At 41.4% G+C, this 27,344-nt stretch overlaps 1 protein-coding gene and 1 long non-coding RNA gene across 2 annotated transcripts in view; one reads left to right on the top strand and one right to left on the bottom strand.

The window, feature by feature from the left end:
* Positions 1-2,679: 2,679 nt before the first annotated feature.
* On the top strand, positions 2,680-19,790 carry LOC108447281. The gene is made up of 2 exons (XR_001862753.1): positions 2,680-2,972; positions 19,541-19,790. It is a non-coding gene; the product is annotated as an uncharacterized LOC108447281 (long non-coding RNA).
* A 7,021-nt stretch (positions 19,791-26,811) lies between these two features.
* FAM169B (family with sequence similarity 169 member B) overlaps positions 26,812-27,344 on the bottom strand; it is a 24,765-nt gene continuing 24,232 nt past the window's right edge. Inside the window, exon 9 of the mRNA XM_017736716.1 lies at positions 26,812-27,196. Within this exon, the coding sequence (XP_017592205.1) occupies positions 26,975-27,196 (222 nt within the window). The 3' untranslated portion in view covers positions 26,812-26,974. The remainder of the gene's footprint in view (positions 27,197-27,344) is intronic.

Here is a 27,344-nt window from a genome sequence, read left to right as displayed (position 1 = left end):
AACTAAATGCTCCTAGTTTTAGGTCTTTGGAGTGGTTCCCCACCCAAGGCACCAAGCTGTGTGCGGATACAGAAGTCCACACGTCAACTCCATCTCCTCTCTGCCTGTGAGGAGCATTGTGGAAGTTCAGGCTGAGCACAGGGTTGTCCTTGGCTACCAAAGACATCATTTGACCACTCTGGCAGCATCTGGATGTGGTTCAAACAATCATTAGGCATCTCCTCCAAAGACAGGATACAAGGATAGGTGGAAGTGCCCCATGAACTGCATTTGCTCTGCAGAACCCCCAGCCTGAACCTGCTGCCACACAACTTGATTTGGGTGCAAGGCAGACTGTATTCACAGAGGCTTCTCTAGGAAACATTCAATGATTAGCTCACTACTCATGTAAAGCAAATTTACACACTTGCCTGGTAACTACTGCTGCTTTTAACACATAAAAATGCACAGAAATTTGTACAGAAGACATTTAAACTGTTTGGACCTGCATCTACTTTTGCTCAGATTTTGAATATCATTTTCATACATTTATTATGCCTAGCCTGCACGGTATTTCTTAGAAGAACAAGAATAACTGTAATTATTGTTGTCAATCAAAGTTTCTCTGAAGTCCTCAGCTTTACTGTTTCAATAACTCATTTTAACCGGTGGCAAATGTCTTCAACAAGCACTAGAGCCTAATTTGCAGTCTGGTTCCCTTGTCATTTTCTGAGTCATCTTGGAGGAATGCTGTGAGGCAAGAGATTAGTTTTAGGACTTTTTTTCATCTTCCTTTTCTTTACATCTGAGGGCTGTTAAGAAGTTTGGTTTCAATAGCTCAGACATATCCAAGCATACTACAGGTACCGAAGGTGCAATGAAATGCAAAGTTTATTCTACTTCAGTACAAATAAAATACCTGATAAACTGTTTCAAAGTCAGCCTTAGCACATGCAGGTGCAGATGTTATTGGTTTCATTGGAATTACAGTTGCTTGCAACTGGTGCTGGATTTAGCTCCTTACAAGAAAACTCCTCAGCATCACATAGAGGTCAGCTGTGATTGCACACCCGTTGGTGTAAATCTGGAGTAATTCTACCAATGATACACAAACCTCGAGGCAAACATCAAAATAGCAAAGATGCCAAGAGTAAACATGATCCAATGCTGATGGAGTTATAGGTGACTGACAGTTTTCCCCTCATATCCTTAATCAGGTGTCACTGAGAGGTGCTAATATAATTAGGGATGAGATATGGATTAATAGGAAGAAAATATCATAACCTCCCTCTTACAATAAAATAGTTCATAGACTATACTTACCCACAAACTGCACCATTCTTCTGGTAGCATGACATTTGCTAAAGCAAAAGCCTGTTGATAATTCTCTGTAGTCCTATATAGCACTCAGCCATGGCTGCTCTGCAAAAGGCCATATTTATCCCCTGGGAAATATAGCTGTATTAATATGACATTTTGTCACAAATTAATCTTAAACAGGGGTAATATTTTTGACACTGAGTTGAAACTGGAACTAAAAGGCAGTTCAGGTGGTTAAAGTAGCAATATCCTGTCACAGACTTATATTCCCTGAGACAATACTGTTATGGTGTAAGTACCAATGTACTGGGATGTACTAAGGGGGAGAACTGTGCAAGTCTTTCTTCATTTTAACAGCATACAGGATCATTGGCCTCCTGCTCTTTATTACAGCTGGCAGTAATGCCCACTGATCCCAAGGACCAGAGCCTGTGGTGCCAGGTGCACCATAGAATAACAAACCTTGTGCTCAGAAAAAGCTGCCAAGACAGATAATTAGCACCTCATCTCCCATCACAATGGGCTGCACTGTTAGAAGTAGACAGACAATTAAAAAAATATTATCTTTTTAAAAAAACTAATTTCTCATTAAAGCGATTAAAAGTGGCCTGGTCTGGTTTTTAATTGAAGTCCCATGGCACAAGTCAGTTGTGACGAAAGGGATTCTCTGTGATGTACTCTCTTTCCTGCTGTGGAAGTTCCCAGGCTTTGTACAGCTCGTCAATGCCAGGCTAATTAGCACAAGGTAATCTTGCCACTTACACCCACTTCCCAACTCATTTGCACATAGCTCCCACTATTACAGAAATCAGGGTAAATTCATACTACAGATTTCCACAGGCAATGACCCTATTATACAAAGGATGCTGTAAAACCTCTTCTTATTCCATTCCTCCAAACTTCCATGGTGCTCATGGTCACTGAAGATGGCTGGTGATTTGGTGTACCCAAAACTACCTTAGGGGCACTTCAGGGAACATCTCAGTTGTTCTTCACCAATAGCATGTCATTTGCCCTTAATGGGATCATTTTCATTAAGACTAATGTCTCCTTCCTGGCTGCTTAACTTAATTCCCTCCTCAGCCTGAAGGCTGCAGCCACAGGCCATCCAGAAATATTTGTGTTACATGACAGACTGAAATACCCACACTTCTGATCTGTTTAATATCAGTCTTGGACACGTGATGTGAAGCCTGCTGACCACTAGCAGTCATTAAAGCACCTATGACACTTTTTGCAAGAGCAGAGGGTATTATTAACTCCAGGATCCTGGCCGTGCTCCAGTTTGGATAATTACATTCTAACACACTAAATTTCCCCCTGTAGTTTCAGATGGGAAACTTCTGTTCTTCACTTCCTCCTGTAACAACCAGAGCAAAGTGTCGCTGGCACTGAAATGCCAGTGTGTCCCAGCCAGGGAACAGGACTCAGCCCATGGGCTCACATTCTGCAAAATGCCCTGGGACTCATTAGTAAGGAAGTGCACAATGAAAACCATAAAACCACAGCTCTGACCTCGGTGATTCTGCAGGTTGATCATGCTCTCACATTGCTGGATTTTATTTCTGGCAGTGCAATCCACATGAAAGGTCTGGGTATCTACCAGTGCTGCATCCAAAGTCCTCAGGATGGACCAAGAGGTTCTTCTAGTGTGTGTTTTATCAACTGCTCAGGTAAGTGTAACTCAGATCTAAAATTTAGGCCTTTCCATGCCTAAGAATCACTTCATTGTACTCAGTATCCACGTGTTTTTAGGTAACAACTGGATCTTCTGGAAAGAGGCAGTAAATAGAAGCAGCCATAATTTCTGTATCAGGGAACACCAGAAAAGATTGAACTAAGGGCAAGATTTCTTACTTGAACAGGAAATGATGTGGTTTTATCCAGCTGAGCTGCTTGCTCCTTCTAGGTACTATGAAACTACGAGGAAAATGCATCTGCAGTGAGGCAACAAGGGCCCATGGGGTACCATTGCCATGACCTAGAGAGAGAGAACAGAAGGAGACAATGTGAGGGAGGAAAGCACTTCCTGTAACTTTGTTGGGAGAGGCAACTTACAACATATTTAGTTTTAAAATCTTGTTTGATTGATTTTCGTATGAAAAACACTCCTGGGAAATCTAAGCCTGGGATTCACAAATTATGATGGCTGAAGGGACCAAATCACTGAAATATTCAAGAAACCTTGAAAATACTATTTCTGTGTTCATCTGAGAGCAAACAGACAATTCTCTTCTCTGAATTTCTCCAACTTAGCAAAAGAAAGATTACACACTGTAGATTCTGTTGCTCCAGGCAACTGATGAGGAACGTCTTTGATGTGCTTTGATTAATGCTGCCTTCTTTGATTCAATGATGCTTGGTTCCAGCTCCACTTTAAAAATAAAAAAACCTTACTACCAGAAGGAAAAATATTAAGGACACTTGCTTGGAAAACACTTGGCCTTATGTTAAGAGTTCTTACTCAAGATCAGAAAGTTTTCTTACCTGTACTGTTCTGTCTCTTTTGAGCTCCTCAACTGCAAACGTGGACACCAGGTACCCTCTCATGGGGTAGCACTTTCCATCTTCTAGGATGAGAGACAAGTAGGAGTGAAAGGGACTTCTGGAGATCATGTCACTTCCTTTCCCTCCAAACCACCTGATTGTTTCTAGCAGACACCTGTCTTTGTGATGGAGATTTCACGCTCTCCTGGAATGATCTATTTTGGGATTTGACTATCCTACCCACTCACACCTTCAGACAAAGAGATGCTGTCAGGAAACATCAGAACTCCAGAGAAATACAGCTATTTCCGTAGTAAACTGTGGAAGTTTGTATAAAAATATAGAGAGCAAATCACTTCAGTGATGTTTGATTAAAAAATGAAAATGGATTACGTATCCAGCCCAGGTGGAAAGGGATTCAGTTAGAGTCAGAGCAGCTGGAATCCACCAGGTTTCCCTGGCTATTCCACAACTTTTGAACTTTATCATTGTTAATTTTGCATCCAGCAGTTTTGAATTAATCAGACCAGATCACAATACCCAGCTATCTTGGTCTGACATCCAGTTATACTGTAGAAGGAACAGAGCCAGGAACCAGAAGGAGGAAAAGAAGGACCACCTATCGTGTTTCATTCACTGGGCAGACATCCTCAAACTCTCAGTCCAAGAAAACTCCCACTTGTTTCTGAACGAGCTGTTCAAAAGCAGCGTTTTCTTGAATGGATCAGTACAGCTCAGTACTAAAGGCTATTCTAGAATGAGCCAGTGACATTTTTATACTGCTCTGAGTTAATATTAGTCTACACTGCAGTGTATATACTGATAGTGGTTTGAGTTAAGATTTTTTTTTTTTTTAAGGAAATGTGAATTCCCGTATGCCCTACTTTGGTAGCTTAAAGATTGTAGGAGGTCAAAAAAAAAATAGGTCAGTGAAAATAACATTGCAACAAGAAATTAATTGCAAAGAACGTTTAATATGACAGGGGACTACATAAAATCCTATTATATTTCTTCACTATCCTACTCAGTAGTCTGTACTATTGCTATACTCAAAGGCCAGGGCAGTCTCCCAGGGTAAATTGCTACATTAGTTTGACATTTCTGGCTCCAATTAACCTTATATTTGAGCTATTTTCCGAGGGTTTTTTAAAAAAATCTGTGATAAGGTTATGTTTTTCTATTAGAGTTTCAATTGCTTAATGGCCTGTTCCTGATGCCAATCCCTCTTTAAACACACCCTAGGTAAGTAAAATTAGGCCATAGTTTGACAATACATTGCTTTTGGCAGCAAGACCAGCCTAAGGTACCCCAAACTCTCCCTCCTTGCCCCTGTACACCCAGGACAACACTACCCTGTGTCCTCTGCACCCCCATGACGATCCACTGCACCACCATCCAGGAACCAACCTGGCTTCAAAAGCTTGCCAAAACCCCTGTCTTATCCAGGGATTGTGAAGGAATCAGAAGAGCACAGAGGATCTCTGATTTCATGAGAGTGGTGCTCTCTTTTCCTTGAACTTTAAGGTGCAACTGCACCACACTTGTGGTATGGTACCACATTACCTTGAAAGAGGAACACTGACATATTCTACTCATCCCTAGGGGATCATGCAGGAAACTTTCAGGAAGAATTTCTTCATGGAAAGGGTTGTTAAGCATTGGAACAGACTGCCCAGGGCAGTGCTGGAGTCCCCATTCCTGGAGGTATCCAAGGAAGGCCTGGACATGACACTCAGTGCTCTGGTCTGGATGACAAGGTAAGGATCAGCCACAGGTTGGACTCGATGCTCTTGGAGGTCTTTTCCAACCTCAGTGATTCTGTGAATGCTATAAATTGGATTAGAGAGGTCTTCCATGTGCAAAGCGACCTTGAGAAAGAAGAAACAAGATTTACCTCCCAATCTATACATTATATCAAAATAATACAGAAACAATGCAAACAATTGTCTCCTCAAGGACAGAGCAGGAGTGAGGCCTTGCGTACACCTTAAGCACAGAGGAGCAGCACGTTTGCTCTGATGCTCCTTGCAGCTCTTACTGGCCCTTTGAACAGGTAATTCCAATTCAGAAAACACTGCCAAGAACATGCAAAAAATTGTTGAGAACCAATGAACCCTGCCCACAGCTGCAGATCCAGCCAGATCAGTATCTTCTGGGGACAAGTCAAAAAGAACCAAGAAGAAATTGAAGAAAGCTTTTTCTATGGCCTTTTGCCCAAATAATGTGCAATGAAAGACACCAGTAGTGAAATCAGCTTCCTCCCATTCCACAGACACAAACATATATTCATTATTTGAGCTGCACCAGAAAGTAATTCTTGGAAGTAAGTCTTGGCCTGTAATTTGCTGGCAAGCAGCTCATTCCAAGTATGAAATTTTCAAAACATGAAATTCAAGCTCTATGACCTACAGTCTGGCAGAGGAGTCAATTTTAATGCTTTAATCACAATCTTCCTATAAATGCTTACATTTATGAATGCAAATTCATTAGCTACAAGCACTTGCCAAAAAAAATATGTATTTTTGAAACATTCCCAATGTCAAGTCTGCTTATTTTAATATTTCCGGAACAGAATTACTTGGGAAGTGAAAACATCTTAAATTTTATTTTTATTTTCATAATAAAGTATTTCAAATGGAAAGAATAATAGCTAGATTTTGCAGCTCCATCCAGCTCCAGCATTAGGTGAGGGGTAATAATACTGCACAAAGCATCATAGAGACAACTACAGAAGTGGGAGAGCTGAGATATGGTTGGCAAGGAAACCACAACTGACAATAGCCTGGATTTTCACATGCAGAACCTCCAGCTCTGTGATGTTAATTACACACAGCACAGCTCTGCTGCTGAACTCACCCCATTGCCTGCCACATGAGCCAAACTAAGCAAATACTTCATCACCTCACTGAATTTCTCTGATAGACCCAGTGGAAATAAATGATAAAATTTTCCTTTACTTCAATGGATAAATACCTTGGGTCTTATTTTATTTATTTCAATCCATTCCTAATATCATTTACCATCCAAACTCAATGGGATGATAAAATCCACACAGTGGAATTCAGTACTCTACTTAAAAAAACAGAAGGACTTTGGACACACAGAATGAGAAAATAGTCATGGCTAAGATTTCCAAGACTGATACTTAAGTGAGGCAACTTAGTAAGTCATGGTGTAATCTTTAATAGCACAGCAGCTCTTGAAATCGTGTAACCAAAATGAAGACACTTATTTAGGTGTGTAAAGAAAGTTCAAGTTAGTTTACTTACCGTCAAAAAATCCTAACATTAAAATGATGATTCTGAACTACAAAAATCAATACAGAAAACATGGTCAATATCTTGTTAAAATAGGGCATTTACAGAAATTAATAAACCAGATTAAAGCCACTATTGAAACATAAATCACAAGCATGACTCGCAGCCTATGTGGAGCTGTGCAGACATAGATCAAACTTCAGGCAAATTTCAGCTCTAATTGCTCAGAGCAATTATCTGTTGCTCTCTCCCTTCTCCTCAGGACCTCAGAATCAAAGAATCACAAAATATTTTGAGTTGGAAAGGAAGCACAGGGATCAAGGAGATCAATTTTTCAGTGAACAGCCCCTACAGGGCGAGAACCCACAACACCTTGGCATTATCAACACCATGCTCCAACCAAGAGAGCTCATCTCAAAGAGCTCAACCCCAGAATAAATAAGCTCCGATCCGGAGCAACCCTTCCAGAACGTACCCCTACACCACATAGTGACGGTGCATTTTGAACCTAGAGGTCTGAGACACAGATCCTGCTGCCAAATCTAAAGCCAGGAGAGGTTGTGCCCTCCATGACAGCCTGTGTGCTCTGTAGCTAATCCCAGATGAAGCGAGGCATTCCTACCAAGCCACAAGGAGTTTGCAGGGCTGAGAAGCCCAAAGCTTGACCCAGAAATCCCCTCGCCCCTCCCTACTCATCGCTGCCCCAAATCAGCAGAGCTGACCATTATGTAATCTTCAGCCAATTTGCATTGGAAATGCTGCGCGAGCACCACTGTATCCACCGGGAGATTCCCAGCATATCCTGTATTTATTGTGTTGTCTAAAAATTACCTTTAGAAATATAAATGCTAATTTGACTGGGAAAAGATTGCATCAACACAGAGATTCGGGCTGGGGGATGTTTTCTACATTCATTAATGCAAAATAAACTGCTCTGGTTTTCAGGAGAGAAGGATCAATGACTGTCTTTTACATAATTAAAAATCTGAAATTTTCACATTATCTTCCCTGCACAACATTCTGAATTCAGGAAACACCTCTCTGAGCATTAATTGTGCAGAATAATATGGCTGACTGTCTGTATGATCTCTCCATCCTTTGATGTTTAAATTGATCCTGGTGTTCTGGAGATAGCTTCTGTAGAACCGATTTCCTTGTCTTTATTTTAGCTAGGTTCATTCAAAGGGCAAAATATCTAAGCATTCAGCTTTTGACCCTACTAGCAAATATTTAATGTATGAATTAAACTGGACAGGGCTTTGCCAGAAGCTCTCTTCATGTTTTATTTCTGAAGCTATTTTTACCAACATTTAATCGCTTACATGTAAGGAGATAAAGATATCTCTGACAAACTGTGTTTATTGAGCTAAATGCCATCAAGGAAAGCCCTTTTATTTTTTTATAATGGGTTCAGTGCACTTTGTATCTCTGGCTTTATTCTGAAACACACTGTTACCATCCTCGAGGATGATACGGTATCTAATATACTCCTAAATAAATGCACAAGTGGATGGACACAGGAGGCAGCTTGACAAAGAGACGGATGGATAAACTTGAAACCATCTTTAATAGGCTCCCAGAAAATAAAAGAGTGGTTACAATCTCCAGTTACTCTCCTGCCCTTTCTGTATATATTTACAAGGGGCCATTCTTTCTGAAACACACTGTTACCATCCTCGAGGATGATACGGTATCTAATATACTCCTAAATAAATGCACAAGTGGATGGACACAGGAGGCAGCTTGACAAAGAGACGGATGGATAAACTTGAAACCATCTTTAATAGGCTCCCAGAAAATAAAAGAGTGGTTACAATCTCCAGTTACTCTCCTGCCCTTTCTGTATATATTTACAAGGGGCAATTCTGTAACAACCATCAGCAAGCAAACAGCCAGACACCTGATTAAAGGTCAAACCAGCAGTGACAAAGCACAAATTAAAAGGGAAAACCTTGATTTTCACACCCCCTCCCCTATCAACCAGGAGGCATTAGAGACTAGATTGCTGGGCATCAGCAAAATCTAAAAAAAATTGGGTAGCAAAATATACAAATATTTTTTGGATATTAATGATGACCCTTGGATGACCAGTAAGGGGAGGAAGGTAGTGAGGAGGGGAGAGTTTTAAGAACAAATAGCCAAGAGGTGGAGAGGGCAACAGCAGAACTGGAGAATGACAAAACCAGGCCACTGCCAGGTGAAAAGGGCTTTGGGAGGGAACGTGACCGAATAATTAGCAGGTGGAAGGGGAAGTTAAGGGTCAAAATCAATCTGTCAGGGGCAGCAGGGAAGTATTACCACTGCAATGGGCTCTCATCTGACCAGCCCAGGGGGGTCCACAGGCTGCTGGCAGGGAATTACAGCCAAACCTTTGCCTCAACTCCGCAGTGGCTGCAGCACATTCCAGAACAGCCCAAACTTCCACTGCACACCCACCATCGCTGCTTGTGCTGCACTGGCTCATCTTTGAGGGGAAACAGGACTTCACTTAGCCCACAGTAGGTAAGCCACAAACAGACAATCTGCTATGATAACCAGGTCTTTGTTTATCTAAATAGGGGGACAGACATTCCCAAACTAGTTCAAGTCCAGAAACTTTTTTGGAAGTTTTAATGGAAGTAATGAAATATAATGGTCCCCTCACTTCCAAGCCATCTTGGACCCACACTTGTTTCTCTTAAATGGTTTTTATTAGCACTTTTCATGGCAAAAGGAACAACACAACACAAACAGCAAACGTGAGCTAGACCCATGGGGGGCATTTTTCCCCCAAAGAGGTGAGGGGAATTTACACACACTTCTGATTTCAAGAACACAACTACGTCTCTGTCTTTCTGAACTACCCATCCTTTGATGTTCAAATCCATCCTCAAGGACTGGACAGAGCACTACAGAACTGATTTCCCTGCCTCTGTTTTTTGTAAAGTTCACTCAAAGGTCAAAACCCCAAGTACTCAGCTTTTGACCCTAACTAATCTGACGGGCAGTACCACAGACAGGAAAACGCTGTCTGTAGTAAGAAGACAGAACGTCAAGAGCTGAGCCAAATTTCCCCACCACACACCCCACAAAACAGGCCTGACAAATTCCCATTGGAAAGAGCAGTGCTGTAGCAGGTGAAGCCCTCCACCACTGCCCAGTCACCCTTTGGTGCCCCTGCAGAGGCCAATAATTGTGCTGATTTTTGTTACAGGGCAGTGATCTGTAATTTAAGTGGAGACATTCATCATTCAGAAGTCAGAGTCGAACAAGCTGCTCAATGATGACCTGAGGGCACTCCCAGGCATGAAACCAGACTCAAACAGCAAGTGAGAATATAAACGCTCATGTTTAGGGATGACTGTTTACATCCTGACTCTCTCACTATTTCTATTGTTTAATAAATGGGTTCAGACCTCATATGATATCATTCAAGAGTCTATCAAGAGCTACATGAACTCCAGCAATCAAAAGAAAAAGGAGATTCTGATAACAGTCCACACCAATGATCCACTTACATTCATCATAAATGCCAAAAAAATTCAGTGTCAAAAACTCTGAAGACCAAATACACTGCTTTATTGCATATAGGTGAATGAATCAACTGTTCTCCTGCTTCCTTAAAAGCCTGCTCCCAAATACTGTTATTTCAACAGCAGCTGCAGAAGTATGTGCTGTCTCCAGGGAAAAAAAAAAACAAAAAGGGGAAAAAAAAAGAAAGGGAGGGGGAAAGTGAAATCTTTTCCTCAAGACCGTCTAAATCCATTTTCAGGCAGGACTCAGCAAGTACGCTGAGATTTTTTTCAAGGTGAAGGGCTTGAAGTCAATAAACTTTGGAGAGCATTTCATGGCCAGCACACCATACAGGGGACATTTCTGAGTAGATGATCAGGCATCTTTATGACTGTCTAGTTACCATGCCCATCTAATTACCTTTTGGAAAAATTCTATCCATCATCCCCCAACTACCTTCCGTGAGAACAGCGCAACTGCCGCTCCCTTTTCCCAGTCAGAGCAGAGTGCCAGGAACAGCAGCAATAATGACATCCCCTCCTGTCCTTGCAGGAACTCAGCACAGAAATATAGCTGCTGGGATTCTTCTGCACACTCTTGCCAGCTCTCTTGCCAGGATCTAGCTGTAAGACAGACTGGATGCAGAGATGGCTTCGTAAGGTGAAAATCAAACAAACAAACAAACCCACAGCAAAAATCCCCACTGACCAGATGTGGCAGCTAATTGAGAAAAAAGGCCCCTCCTCTCATATAGCTGCATGAAACCTGCAGCATCATGCAAGAAACAGCTTCAGCTAAAATATAAAATAGGACATCAGAACTCTTAGGATTTTGTTCCTGCCACTGATCCTTGATTCACTTCACTCATCTGTGCCTTGGTATCCCTTGTCTAAATGAGGATGACAGTACTTTCCCATGCCTTGGCGGTTTTGTGAGGTTTAACCCTTATTAACATTTGCAAAGCAGATTGGGACCATTGAATGGAAGGGCCGAACGGAATTTTCAAAGCTTTATTACTTGAGAGAAAAATATTGGGGGAAATAATATCCCGGTTAGGAGCAGAAGACTCTGTCCCTCTTCTCGGTGTGGCAGCATTCAACTCTGTGGGACCAGTTTAACCCAGTTCTGTAAGGCTGTTCCCTGACTCCAAACAGTCCTGCTCTGCAGCCACCTCTTTTCATCCCCATTACAAAAGGTGAGCAATATTTATTGGTTCAAGCAGGGCCAAGGGCTGACATTAAGCAAATTTCAAGGGTTATTTGAAGTTAATTGAGTTTAATCATGTAATGATTTTTTAATTAGTCATAGTTCCCAGTCTTGTACTGAAAAAGTCACACTTAAAAATTATTTAAAGGAAAATTAAAGCAAATTTAGAACAAACAGAAGAAAGCTGCATCAGTGATGGGTGGGGCTGGGTGAGGGATCAGAAAGTGCTGGCTAAAGGCACTTACTGCTTTCGTGCACTGAACCTCTGCCTTTCAGTGCAGGGAGTTGTCCCAGCTGGGGATGTGCACCAAGGACAGCAGCAAGTTTCCAGCGTTGGTCATTGCAGACTCGATGGCGTTTCTCACTGGCAAAGAGTTGGGTGGATCCTGCCCCAGGGCAAAAGAAACTTCAGTTTTTCCATCCCATTGCAGCCAGGTCCAACTAGGTAATTCAAAAGCAGAGACCAGGAAATTGTGTTTATAAATCCTTAAGGTAGGACATGCCAGTGACAAACTATACTCCTCAGGGGAAGGTAAGTCTTATCACTCTGCACAGAAACATGATTATTATTAAAATTATCCTTCTCATCACCCACTGATAATTCTTCCACAACTGTCCTGCTTATTTTTACCAAATTACAGAACTGATGTATTCCTGGCCACTTGGCAATGATGAGCCACAAGGAAGAATAGCTGGGACAATTTTTTTTCTTTCAAGACTCAAATTGTGTGGAAAATTCAGCCAAGGAGAAATAAACAGATGAACAAAAATTCAGAGCAAAAGTAAAGTAGAACACTCTCTTAACTACAATATATTAAAAATTAAATTGATTTTTCACTTCAGAAATAAGATTTTCAAGTGACACCTTCCTAACTTTGTTTACGTATTCTAAATAAATAAATAAATAAATAAATTCCAGTTTCAAATGACTGGTTCTGGTTTTACTGAGGAAAAGAGGATTTGAGACAGACAATTTGGTGCTAATTCTTTCAGAGCAAGTCATAGAATCACAGAATTATTAGGGTTGGAAGGGACCTTAAAGATAACCTAGTTCCAACCCTCTGCCATGGGCAGGGATGCCACTTACTATATCAGTTTGCTCAGGGCCCCATCCAACCTGGCCTTGAACACTTCCAGGGATGGGACATCCAAATCCACCTCCCAGGACAATTTCCAAAAGCAAATGCCGTAATTCCAAAAGGCAATGTTTGAAATGAGCCTCACAAAAGCTTCTCTTCATTTTAAACACAATCTTATCCACAGTATTCTTACCCTCTCCCTACAGCCATAAATAATACCAGTGTATTACTTAATGATATGACTTATTTATTATTTAAATGATTTATGTAGAGCCTATAACCTTAAAAACTATAATGATAATGATTCAAAAACCAGAAGCAACATGAAAAGGAGATGCTTAAATAATTAAAAGCCTCCCTCCTTTCCCGAAACAGAGCTGAGGAGCAGTGTGGTTTTCTTTCTTTAGGTTTCTAGTTCTCCTGCACGTGAAAGAGCAGAGTGCCATTGGCTAAATGCTGGCTTAGCAAAGGAAAAGCAATAAATCAGGATACCCAGTGCTATTGTAGCTCTTGTCTAGTCCTTCCCATCCACACACCTCAGAGGAGGGTGAGCACTACAGGACCCATTTTATAGAGGGTGAAGCTGAGGACAAGCAGGTTATACAGATGGTCCACGGTCACCCAGAAGTTCATGTGCAAAGCTGGGCATAAATCTCTTCCTCCATCTGCTAGACCAGACCTCATCCACCGAATCACATTGTTTTCATATTCCTTCTTCTAAATTTTTTTTTTTTCCTGTCATGATTCTCTGCCTTTTCAGCATTTACCATGTTTCTTCTCTCTCCTCCAATGCCTCTGTTCTCAACTCCAAGCATTCCCCCTCCCCTGGTAGTCTTTCCTTCCAGGTTTACCTCCACCCTGGCATTCACTTTTTACCCATTTTTTTTCAAAAAGGGTTTTATCCTCTGCAAGTAGGCAAACACTTGGCAACTCACAGCCCAAGTGGGTAATTGAGCACAGTTGTAAGGGGATTATAATGGAAATAACTGATTATGCCCAATGCAGAAAGCTCAAGGCAGCAACAGGGTGCTTTGCAATTTAAACATTGTAAAGAGAGGGAAAATATTTTCAGGTTTCATTTTAAAACTTTCTAAATGCAAAAATGGAAGCTGATTCCCCAATGGCAAGGCATAAATACACATTGTAAACTCAAATCACCAAATGTTTGCCTAGATCTATTAAGGAGAACAGATGAATTATCAGAATCAGACTTAACAGAGCAGCTGGAGCAATAAAAAATAAAATAAAATTTTAAAATATATTCTGGACTACTCTTCAAACAAGCCAAAAAGACAGAAGTTCCTTGACATCAATCTTGGGGTGCAATGAAAACATTACCAAAGTAGACAGACAAACATCTCCAAGACAAAACCCCAAACACTTATTGAGATCTCAAAGTTTACACCCATGTTGTGGGGGATTCACAAAAATAGCATTGAGAACTCACAGTCTTGACTGGAAATTCCTAAAGCCAAACCAAGCAGCTCTCTGATCTGGGGATCCCCTCTCTCAATTTGACACTAAGCTACCTGTTAAGCAAAGGGATTTTTTTATTTAATTGGGAGTGGAGAACAATAAATGCTTATGGATGTTTTAAAGTCTTTTTAAAAAAAAAAAAAAAAAAAAAGACCAATTCAATATCCAGCTCTGTCATGGACATTCTGTGTGACCTTGGCAAAGTCATTCAGGTTTGCACATCCACATTAGGCAGCTAATCCACCTAGACAATGCAGAGAGACAGAGACAGGCACCAAAAGAATGGGGATGCAGACCACCTAAATAATACATAAACTTTTTTTTTTTCCTTCTACTCTTCATCTGCTCTATTGAGTATTGCTTGTTCAATGCTGCATTATCTTTATGGCGTAGACTTTTCTCCCACCCCCAACAGGATCCCCATTTCATAAACCATCCTGAAAAATTGCATTAATACAAATAAAAGTAAGAATCTGAATTCCAAATTGTTGTATTTATCTCATCAGAGCTGCTTACATTTAAAAGATGTAACTGTCACAGTGAACAGCTCACAAGCAATCTGCAAACGAAAAAGACAAATAAATGTTTTGTTAGAAGTTATTTGAGGAATGATTCTAAAAGCCACAATCAACACAAGAAAACCACAGTCTGCTCAGTGACCCATTGAGAACATACAGAAATATGAAGTTTGAACGAAAAAAAATTCACAACTTAATCTGCCAAGCTACCTTCTTTATTCTCAGAAACAGCAAATAAAGGAAAGCATTTGTGAGTAAGGACTAGTCATGGCTGGAAGCAGGTACATTAGATATGGTGGACTGAGAAAGCAGACTCAGTTTGCTGGAGACAGACAGTCGCAACAATTTCCAGTGTCAAAGAAAAATCTGGCACCTTGTTAAATATTAATAAGCTGTCAGGGTCAAAATGTTTAGGTCCTCCCGACTCAATCACTTTCATTTCTACTTCTCAGAAGCCATTCAATTGGAAATACCCTTTCCTGTCTTGCCCCTCCTCATCCTGCCTTCTCACCAAGAGCCATGCAAAACCAGATGAAAACGGACAGCAAATGAGTTGGCAGCCAAATGAGGTTTTTGTCTGCCCTGCCTTTGCTGCTATGAATTCTGTTACTGCTAGTGAGGCACAGAAAACTTAAATACAAGAAAAAGAACAATGTGAAGAGTTGGTTTAGCAAACCTCTGCTGCGTTTTCTGCAGGTTAGTGTTATTGATTACTGACACCTAAGGGTCTGACACATAATCAATAGACCCCATGACCCACACATGTGACATGGCCTGTGGGGGCTTTAGAAACAAGAATGAACATGGCAGCTCCATCCAAAGCTTTTCATGTAATATTTATTTATTTATTTGCTAGCAAAGCTGTTTCTACTCAAATTACTGTCATGGTGAAAACTAGTGTCAGAGGGGTTTGTTCATATTTTTCTCTGGAACCTGAAGACTTGGAGCAAACAAAAAAAAAATCTGTTAGTGAAACAAAAATCTAACTCCACACCAGCAATCTGAAGGACTAAAGCTCCCCGTCCCTCCTGAATTTAGTTCCTTGTAGTGAGAACTAGTCATCTGAAGGTGAAATAACTCCTAGAATAAGAGAAAGAGGCACAAGGTGTCTCACCAGCTTACCTTTATCTTTCTGCAAGGTGCCAGAGGTGCAGAGAGCAGTGTGGAAAGCACCAGTTTGACTTCAGAATACTGGGCTGGAGGGGCTCTTTCCCGGTGCACAGTCTCAAAAGCAGGTGGCAAGAAAAGCTTTTGTAGTGCAGTTTGCAGACCAGAGTCTCCTCCAGGCGTAACTCTTTGTTTCACTGTGTCTTTCCCCAGTACAAAATGGTCACTCAGGATCACTGCTGGGACTCAAGGAGCCAGACGTGCTCATTTCCTTGACTGCAGTGTTGTTTTTAGCTGAGATTTCACACTCCCAGAGCTTTCCTTCTTACAGTTTGCTTTGCTGTTTCTGAATGGGTGTTGTCTTCACTAAGAATTGTTCACTTTTAGTTTGAGGAGTCTCAGTGCTGAATTCCTATCCATGTATTATTCAAATGAAGGCAACCATCTGAAATCCTCCATCTGAGTTTTCAGATATCACTAATGATTTTCCTCCAGTATTTCCAGAGTATTCTATCAATTGCCAATTGCCTCTGTAATTTTTCTATTTTGTTTTACTTTTTAGCCATTAAATTGATAATGCAATATTTTAAGACCAATACATACACACAGACCACATGCAGGCTGCTTATGAAGGTACCTGACATAAATGCAGGAATGAGAACAATGAACAGCTGAGATGACCCTCTAGAGTTAGGAGATCATGGCTGGAAGAAGGGAAACCAAGGAAACTTAAGCATGATCAAGTGATCTGAATCAGGCTCTGAGTATGCATTTTCACCCACAAAAACAGATACTGTCACACAGCAGGGCTGACAGTGAGGCTGAAGAGCATCAGGTGTGTAAGTCCTAGCTTAGCCTGATGTTACTGGAGTGCTCTGGTGCACAAGGGTGATTCCTCATTGCTTTGGAGACTTCAGTATCCAAACAGAATAACTGAGACTTTTCTATCAGCAACACCGTCTTAGAGCAAGCAATACATCTTGCTTTCAAGCCAGGCCCCAAGACTTGCTTGGTGGAGCTGCCTGAAGCCACAGAAGGCATCCTGCTGTTCCCTTCCCTGTAGACTTTTTGCTCTGCTTCTGTCACATTGACACTTTCTTGGCATATCTTCAAGGAAAATACATTTCTGACCCAAAGCTATGTGGACTTTCAATGCTTCTTCCACATCACAAAGAACCAAACTGCTGGAACCAAAGAGCTCCCACCAATAGCAAACAACCATGACAGAAGCTAAGACCTCACAACAATCCTTTCTTACATTAAATGCCCTACAATAGCATCTAGTCTTGAAATATCAGTCAGCAAAAGTCAATTGAGAGGCTGTTGACAAGTCCCTCCACAGTCCTGTTCTCCATGCCAGCTTCTGTGTAATGCTGGAAAGATTTCAGTTCTAATAAACTCTTTGTTGACATGAGCAAAGTTTTTGTTAGGCCAGTGAAGCATGAATTCTGTAAATGCATGCATGGTACCACACTGTTGTTGAGGGACAAATGCAGATTAGGACAGAGGTGGAAATTAAGTGAGAGTGCAGAACACACAACCCACACTCGCCTGATGGCCTTAGAGCCACTTGCTATTGCAACTGCTCACTGCTGAGCTTGGCAATTCAACCCTTTCCACTCAAATCATTTCCTGCTCTCCCTTAATAAAAACATCAATTCCTGATGCTGGGCAGCTTCACCTCAGTGTTGTGCCTCACGTCAAATACAGCTGGCTGAATTTAAGGGAGGGTGGCACAGAGCATTCCTGGTCTTCGGGATAGAACACACTACACATTATAAACACACACACGCACACACTACAAGTCAACTACTGACATTTTTCTCTAGTTTTCAATCTCTTGCAAGACACTGTTATTTTATGGAGAGCTGAAAAATACCCCTAAGTTGCAGACAAATAATACCCATTCGGTTCCACGCTAGAAACCCTACAAAGATTTTCTCTTTCCAACAGACCCAGCAATATCCTGCAGGAGAGATGACCTGCTGCTATCATTTTAGAGGTGCAATCTCTTTTTTTTTTTTTTTCATCCTTCCTGCTGCAGAAAATTCTTCATCAGCTCCTGATAAACACTGTTTCTGCTCTAGCCTGTTGTGCTGTATGGGGAAACGCAGTGCTGGGTACAGGAACTTCCTGGTATCTATTTTATGCCTCCGGGAGTTTTCCAGTGGCCAGCAATAATACAAAAGATCACCATGGGCTGTGATATGACCAATTACAGCAGACAGCAGTTATTTACAGAAAAGTCACCAGCACTGAGGCTTTAACACCAGCCAGCACACCCCTCTGCTTCCCATCACTCGGTGTGAGCGCCAGCATCATGCAACACCTTGCGTGGTGAGGAGTTTTAAGGCAATTACCTTGGTACCTCACAGGACTGTGAAGACACACGGCACATACCCACGGGACAGGGAAGGAGTAGCACTTTACACACACTGTACCTTGGAGCTGCCACGTTCTGAAATCCTTCTCTGCCTACTCAGCAGTGCAGCACATTAGGGCACGGCACAGCCAGTGTGTGTAAGACCCTGTAACACACACCCTCCTCAATCCTGGCTCTTTGCTAAATGGCTCTTCTTTTCCTTGCCAGGACCCGCTAGAAGGTCTGGCCAAATATTACAGCTGAAAGGAATACATGTGAGCTACAAACCTCTCTGGCCTTCCCCAGTTATGATATAAACTAAACGAGTTGATTCAGCTTTCAGTCCCTCAATGCAAAGGTGAAACATTCACTGAAAAGGTGCAAAATTCACCAAAAAGGAGGAAGAATCACAAAAAAAAGAGAAAAAATTTAAAAGGTTGAAAATACACCAAAAACCTAGACAAACAACAGTAGCCAACCAGGAGATGTGACTTCCAGGGGTCAGATACTGCCTCACTGAATCCCTGCCACAGGACAGACTGCTGATAATCCCTAACATGCAAATGCCCATTTTTCAGAGCTGACAAGCAGGATCAGGACTGGTTGGGTCCTGCAGTTTGTAGCTCAGGCACTTGACATCAGTCACTAAAGAAATTTGGGTTCAAAATGGAATTTTGAGTTATTTCCCTTCTGGAATACTTAATACAGTCTGTAAGTGCAAACGTGGTCTTGGAAGCTGAGGGGAAAAGTTCATGGCCCCTTTCTGAGGTGAGCACTTCTCCCAGAGCAGCCGCAGAATGAAATGCAATATTGCCATCTACTGCCCTGCCATGCAGCCAGCCCCTCTCTGGCTGACACAGCCAGCTGGAGATGAGATCAATGTTTCAGGACAAGGAATCTTTTAATCATAATGAAAATGTGATCTTGACTGATCCGAGGTCACATTACATTAATACAGTCTTCAAAGCTTTTTTAATAATACAATTAACGATTTCTGCCATACCATTAAGAGAATTAAAGACCAAAAAAGCTTAAGGGGTATTGACCTATTCAGTTTCAGTTTTTAAAATAACCTCAAAGCAACACGGACTTTTTTCCTTTTTTCACTCCCTCCTTTAAACTCCCACACACATAATTCTTGGATGCATTTTTCTATTTGTGTTCATGTATATCACACTTTTAGCAAAGATTTGGATAAGCCAATAGAGGGGATCTCCATTCTGATGAGTTAACCTCTTTTATCTTGTGAACCAACAGGTCAGGCTGGGACTGCTTGCACTGCAGCAAGAAGAAAACAACAACAACATTAATTAGGAAGGTCAAAAACCACAGTTTGATGCAGAAAGAGACTTACTTACACAAAGGCACTGTAATTCTTCACCCCCTTTTCTCTGAGCCAACAATCTCATTCTCTTCCTTAACCTGCCATCTCACTGAAGCTCTCACCCGCGCCTTTGCAAATGACTTGGAAGCTTTAAAGGAATTTAATAAATACAATTAAAATACATCCCGGCTAATTTTCCCTCCCAATCAGTTCACTCCTCAGCACAAGAAGCCACAGATTCAACTGGTATTTCTCAACAAGTGGTGCTACTAGCTGGCCACTAATTGTAGCCTGAGCATCCCTGGGTTCAAATTGCTCCCTTGGCAGTGGTGCACGGTGTGGGATGCTCGCTCCCAGGAACATCCACTGCCAGGACACAGTGGGGCCCACACTACCCAGAGGCTGTGATCAAGCAGTCAGGACTGATGTGCCCTGGTATAGCTGCTGAACAAGCAAGGTCAGCATCAGAAAGCAGCAACACAGTGACTTTCACCCTGGATGAGTTCCAGCATTCAGGAAAAGACTTTAGCCGATCTGGCACTGTATAATTTCTCCCTGTATCAGCTGGGTTCTCTTCTGTGCTTGTTTTCTTTCTTTTTTTCAGGCATTAGATATAAAAGCTGTCAGTCCATGTCCTAAAAAATAAACAAGTGAATCCTGGGTAAGTCATTATGAATCGACTGCAGATGCTGGCAGGGTTCTGTGAGGGAGAGCAGCCTGCTCTGAGGATCCCTGTTACTCCTGAGCAGGATACAAGAGGGAAGGGACAGACCTGTGCCTGAGCAGCAAAAATTGCAGACGAAACAAGGGGCTCACCCATGGGATTTGGCAGAGAGGATTCTTTCTGATCAGAGTTACACCAATCCACTGCCACAAATATAGGGAATAATCCAGCTTCAAAGCTGCAAGGCTTGTATTTCCCTGCATTTCCAGGTCCTGAGCAGTAGGACACTGTCTGCCTCCTGGATTTCTAATACCAATGACCTTTTCCCTTGACTAGGACAGGCAATATTGGTTGTCCTGACCCTGCTATGTTGAGAGGTGAACTATCCAAGTATGTGTTACCTCCCCTTCAGATCCCATTGCTGGAATCATCTCTGTCACTGTAATTACACTGCATCAAAGAGACTGACTGGCCTGGGAGTAAGTCACTGCAAGGCTGCAACCAGGCAAAAATACAGAGGCAAAAATCAAGCACTTCTATTGCTGGGAACTGATGTCAGCTCTGTCTTTGGTAGAAACCTGCCTTCCCCATCCTCTGTAGGCCCACAACATCACTCTGTGAGCTTAGGCCTGTAAGTCAAAAGCCAGGCAAGGACAGAGCACAGCATGGAATATCCATCTGTGGAAGCAAAGGCTCTCTGAAGCTCTCAGTTACCTCAACGACTAGAAAGACATAAGGTCCCTCCCTCCCATCCCCAGCATGGCAGAGCAACGTGCTTTGCAATCTATCTGACAACTCATGAGGATATTACCTATCGAAGTGCTCGTGTCTTTGATGCCTTAACTGTTCAGGCAGGACATGCTAAATATCATCTTGCAGAAACTTCTGATGTCTACAGGGAGCAAGACCCCTTCTTGACCTTTTCTCTTGCTATTTTGCTGGTTTTGTTCTGTGCTTCTCAGAGCTGCTCCTCCATCCCAGATGCACAAAAGGGGTCAAACTAGCAGAGGTGGCTTGTGCCAAAGGCTTTGCCTTCTACCAAGAGACACTTTAAAAGGAAGATATTTGTGCTTGTGACATAGAGCAAAGAGGGACAATGTGTCTTTCACTCCAATTGATTTACCCATCAACCTTCTACGCAAACAAGGATAAAAGCAGCATTTCAGTCTGTATTACAGCAGATGGGCTCTGCATGCAGCACAAGAGAAATAGCTTTAAAAAAGATTGAACCAGCCCCAAGATCTGGAGAGGGCGGGGGAATCAGAAGGCTCTTTTATATCGTGAGGCTTGAAGACAGCATTTACCAAAATGCATCTTGGTTAAGATACTTATCAAAGGCTTTGATGAGAGAGGACACGCCAAGCAAAGAGAAACTCACAAAATTAGTCAGTTCGACTAATCCTTTTAGGAAGGGTTTTTCTCTTCTCCCTCCCCACTCCTTGCAGAAAGCTGGGACAGGATTACTGGTTCCAGGTAGGAGGACTGAAGGAATGCTGCACATCTGTATCTTTTAAAAGCAGCATGAAATTAAAGCCATTAAGCCAAGGCCACTGTGCTGACCAGAGGGCACACACAGCTCTGAAGTGTTTCTCCTCTCGTGGTCACTGACCTTTAACATACCACAGTCCAGAGAGGCTGAGCTATTAATTTACAAATCCAATGTTGGTGAATGAATACTGACATCCCCAAATGCACTCATCATGGTGAATGCAACCTCTGATCTCCTCCCTGACTGTGCTGACCAGAGGGCACACACAGCTCTGAAGTGTTTCTCCTCTCGTGGTCACTGACCTTTAACATACCACAGTCCAGAGAGGCTGAGCTATTAATTTACAAATCCAATGTTGGTGAATGAATACTGACATCCCCAAATGCACTCATCATGGTGAATGCAACCTCTGATCTCCTCCCTGAGAATGCAAAAAAAAAAAAAAAAAAAAAAAAAAAAGTTCTACTTCATCTAAGTGTCAGGTGGCTGGGAGAAAAGAATTCTTCCAGATGGAGTTTATTGATCTTCCAAAAATGGAGCCTTCAGTTTAAATTAAAACCACAAGACTTCTTAAAAAACCACCACCACCAAAAAAAACCCCAAAACCCAACAACCTTCAAAACAGAAAACGTCAATAAAGTCTAATGCAAATAGAGGAGATTAAACTGGGACTTCACCATCAAGCTGGACTGCAAGAGGAAACAAATTCCAAAGCAGGCCAATTACAAGCTCCTAATTTTGTTTCCCATGTACTTAAATTTTATTGCGTGCTCATCTGTAACAAGAAATACATAAAAGAAGGCCTAAGTCAGTACCAAACAATGAACTACAGCTGGATGCATTCTTTGTTTATGCAGTTGAGCAACAAAATTGACAAAGCAGAATTCAATTTGGACACATTACTTTCCCCTTTTTCTGCAACATCCTTAATATGCAAATGTTAGGAAGTATCCAGGCAGATGAAGTTTACATTGTTCCCTCCCTTTTTCATCCATAGGAAAGGACACTAAAACGTGAATCTGAACATCCCTGATTCTGTTCTACTTTGGCACCTACTTATTAGGCAGACTTTTGGATAGCTCACTTCTCAGAATCAAGTCATACAAGTAAAAAGTGGGTATTGAGTGTTAATTTCTATTCCCAAACATCTAAAAACTTTGCACAACAGAGCCAGAATCATCTGCTGGGAAACAATGAGATACAAGACAGAAAGTCACATGCAGGGTTCCTGAAGAGACGAGTACAAAAGGGCAAAATCTGGGTGCAATTTGCATTTTGTGCTACTCTGACCTCACCTTGACTTCACAAATATTTGAAAAAAATCATCCTGGAGCCCACTGGAGACAAACTCCACAGATAAATGAGCCTGAATGACAAACACAAGACAAGCTTTACCACACCGTTATCCTCCTTCCCGAGGAAGTCAAGCCAACCAGGGATGCATTTAAACCGCGGGCACAGTCCCCAGCCCCAAGAGATGACGACAAAGTTACCAATGCAATGGTAACTTTGTAATAGGGTAATGGTGCCATCTCGTGGTACTGAGACAGGTGACGCTGCAAAGGCTGCATTTTCAGCGCAGACATCACACACATCAAAACAGGTCAGTTGAGTTTTACAGTGCATGGTCATCCACAAGCAGAAGAGAATCCTGTCATGATTTACAACCACAGGTCACGGCAGCCCCGCATTGCTCAGCATGACTGGGACCAGAACAGGGGCTCTGATGATGTTTCGGTTCCTAAGAGGAATTTGAAAAATTGAAAATCTATCTGAAAGGACAAGAAGAATGCAGCAAGGTCAGGAAAAGCTGCCTCAGAGAGGCAGATTCAAATACCAGTGCTCTTCACTGATGTCAAGACGGACCACAAGTCTCCATCCCCACATTAAAAGTGTCTTGAGAGTACCAGAGGCACAGCTCAGTGTTAAACAGAAAAGCAAAATCCATCACAGGAGACTGAAACAAAATTAATTCAGACTAAAGAAACTGGATGTACTTGTAAAGACAAAACTTTAGAACAACTTGCCAACAAATGTGGCAGATTTCCCACTGCCCAACATCTGAAAATCAAAAACTGCCAAAGCAAAACAATCCCTCTAAAAAATGGGCTGTTTCAAGCAAAACCAATGATTTTTTGACACAGCAACCATGCACGAAATTGTCTGGCTTACATTATGTGAAACATCATGACAGATTAATGTAATGAAATTTCTAGTCTTAAAATCCATATGTTTATTTGTCTTGAGAGCAAATCAAATCCTTTTTTCAGTTGGCACACACCCACCAGATAACTGCTAACACTAATCTTTATGTCTAACATCTTACTTGCAGGCCAGACTTAAGTGTCTCTGCTTGTAAGAACCATAGGTACAAACTCCCTCTCAGCAGATCTGCCACCCCTCTCACACAGACACACTCTCACCTCCTTGTCTCCTAAGCAGAAACATCACTGTGTCTCATCACAACCAAAGTGTAGATTCAGAAAGAGATTAAATCCGAGGTTTTGAAAACTTCCCTCCAAGAACTGGAATGCTCTTTCGAGCCTTTGCCAACCTTTTTCAGCACTCTGAAAGCATCCTATCCTTAAGTAAATGCAGATTTCTTTTAAAGAACAGAACTTCCACTGAGAGAAAAAAATATGTTTGTGCTGTTGGGTGTATTTTTCCCACTCCGTTCTATTAAGACAGTGAAAATACTGGATTTGTTTCTGCTTCAGACCTTCTTAGGATTCTTCTCATCTCATTAAGCAGAGCTTCAGACTGCTAAGAATGAGTTGCAGGTCCAAGCCTCTGCATTAATCAGATACCTTAAAGCACCAATATAACATCAACAACAACAAAAAAAAACAACAACAAAAAAAAAAAAAACCCAAACCCCAAAACAACAACAACAAAAACAACCTAAATCAATATTCAGACTAATTGTTCTGTAAGTCAGAAATAACATGGAGCAAGCCTCTGTCCTCATGGAACCTGCAGCCCTGGATTTCAGTACACTTAAGTAGGACCTCAGAATTCCTGGCTCTGTCACAAGTTTTGATGAGGAGGATGATCTCTTTGTTTGATTAGAGAGTACCAAGCACCTGCCACCACAACCTCAGCAAACGCACCTTTACTTACCTCTGTGAGATGCCCAGTTGTCATCATGAGACTTTTTGATACTTAGAACACAAAGAGATACTTAGAAAACAAAAACCTAAACAAAATCAAGGAAGGAGATTCATACACAGAGGAAAGAAGCAACGTTTCTGTGAGAACAGCCAGTAAAGTGGCTGTTAATGTAGCTGTGGATCACTGGTAATAGGTAAAACAGAAATTCATTCGGGGGATTTTGAAAAATTGATGGTTTTATCCTCTAACTCAAAGTGTCTCCAGATATAGAATGAATGTAATCTAATTAGTCATTTTCCCATTGTAGACAGTACCTTATATATCTCCTTTATTCTAATACAAATTCACAGAGAGTTTCTTGGGGCCTTCTTGGATAAAATTTTGTTGAAAGACCTAATTCAGATTAAAATTCTCAATGTTTCTCACTTGCTGGAACAACCCCAGTTTTCCTTAATCTGCCACTATAATATAATGTGCAAACTGGACATGAGGCCAGCTTGCCAGGCTACTGCAACTCCAGACCAGCTCTCATGAGCAGAGATATAATCATTTTCTAACATAGTTCAAAGCAACTGGTATTGCAACTCCTCACAAATACAGTATTTTTTTTTTAAAGAAAAAGGTATGTATTTAACCATACATTTAACAATATAGGCTGCTGCACAGGAGGACACAGAGTTTCTAGCAGTCTTTACAGCACGCTCTTGGTGACTTTCCAACAACCTTAAGATCAACTGACTTTGAAGTTAGTCCTAAATGCACTTTCTTTGTGACAAGAGAACCATAGCAACGTGATAAAGGCTGGCACACAATCCAGTGTTTTAATTCTCTTGGCAAAAACTTGTAAGTTCCAATTATAGCATTTCTTTTATTTTTCTTTTAAGAGATGCTTAGGAAGGTCTGATTTCACTGTATCTCAGGCATATGGTTTACAGAGCAGCTCAACGGGGAAGGAGTTACTTGGATACATGAATAAATGCTACATTAAATCACAACCTTAAACAAAAACAGGGCGATGGGGCTATGTGTGAGCAATTATGCTGTACAGGGAGAAAAATATACATCCCTACAGTGTACCTACAATGCCTGCCTACAGAACTGTCTCCCTGGTAATACTGGATTAGTTTCTGGAAAGAAACAACTACCTCTCCTTGCTCTGAGGCAGCCACTTAAGAATTACAGGCTACTGGATCTGTTCAGGATTATCAAGATCCTCCTGCTGTTCACCTCTTTGCCAAGCCTTCTCTTCCACTGGACTAGATCTTACCAGTTTCACCTGTAATTCAGTAACACAACATTCAGGCTTTTGAAATTCCCCACTAAAAAAAAATTAAAATATTCTAACACAGAACCAGCCTGTGGTAAAAGAGCAAAATTTCTTTACTAAGCCACAACATGAGTAATCTAGTGAAATATGCTATATTTCCAAGTTAATTGAATGCAAAACATTAGAAAAGAGCCTACAGGAAATAAAACATGCAATATGGAATCTACATGAAGTTCTACAACCTGAGCTTGCACACAGAATTATCACAGTGCCTGAACTGAAAGGCAGTTTAATGCCTGTAGCTTGTTCACTCTTCTTCTCTGCACCAAACTTTTCCTGCATGAATGGCCTTTGTGTGCCATCCTGTCCACCACAGGGTTTAAGGCAGATTTTTCTGCTAGAAAAGCTCAAATGAAAGCAATTGAGGATCAATTGTTCACTCTGAAAGGAAGGTTACAACTGTCATTCTGATACCAACGTGTGTTGTGGTATCTTTCTTCCATAATGCAGGATGTGGTTTCCATAGAAATATCTTTTTACATCAGTACCTACAAGCCCTCCAATTATTCCCCTTTGGACACCTCATGCAATCCAATAAAATCTTTTCAGAGCAGGGAAATAACTAGGCTCAGCTACTACTTAATTGCTTGGTGAAAAGAAAAAGGAAAGGACATTTAGTAAATAAAAGCTTTATTTAAAACAAAACATAAAATGGAGAGCATGTGCTGCAAAAATTTTCATCTTACCTGAAGAAATTTCTCCAGTGTTACAAATCAAGAACAATCAATTACAATTTTTAAGATCATACTGAATTTTGCTAATTTTTGAAATAGCAATTATGGTGTAGCTTTAAATTGTTTGGTGGCCTTGTCTCCAGCTAAGTCTCCAGGACCTGGTCTTTTCCTGAGTCCTTTATTTTGCTGAGCGCTGCCTGCACCTTGTTCCAAGCCCTCCTCTTCAGGACCTTGTGAGTTTAGAGTCCTTGCTGCTGTTGTGTCATCTTTTTTCTCTGTGGCAACGCCTGCCACTTTCCCAACCCCAGGAAAGCATTCAATACCCTGAAATTAGAGCCAAGACAGAAGGAACAGCAAATTATACACAAACAAGATAAACTGTGACTTGATCCTATTATCAAATGCCTCTGTCGACCACCATAACCATGCAAGGCAAGAAACTCAGCTGCATTGTTTGTATAGAACAGCTTCA

The sequence above is a fragment of the Corvus brachyrhynchos genome, unplaced genomic scaffold (genome assembly GCF_000691975.1).
Source record: "Corvus brachyrhynchos isolate BGI_N302 unplaced genomic scaffold, ASM69197v1 scaffold200, whole genome shotgun sequence".
NCBI classification, from domain to species: Eukaryota; Metazoa; Chordata; class Aves; order Passeriformes; family Corvidae; genus Corvus; species Corvus brachyrhynchos.
Note: the sequence above shows the minus strand (reverse complement) of the source record. Positions and strands in the feature narration are given on the sequence as shown.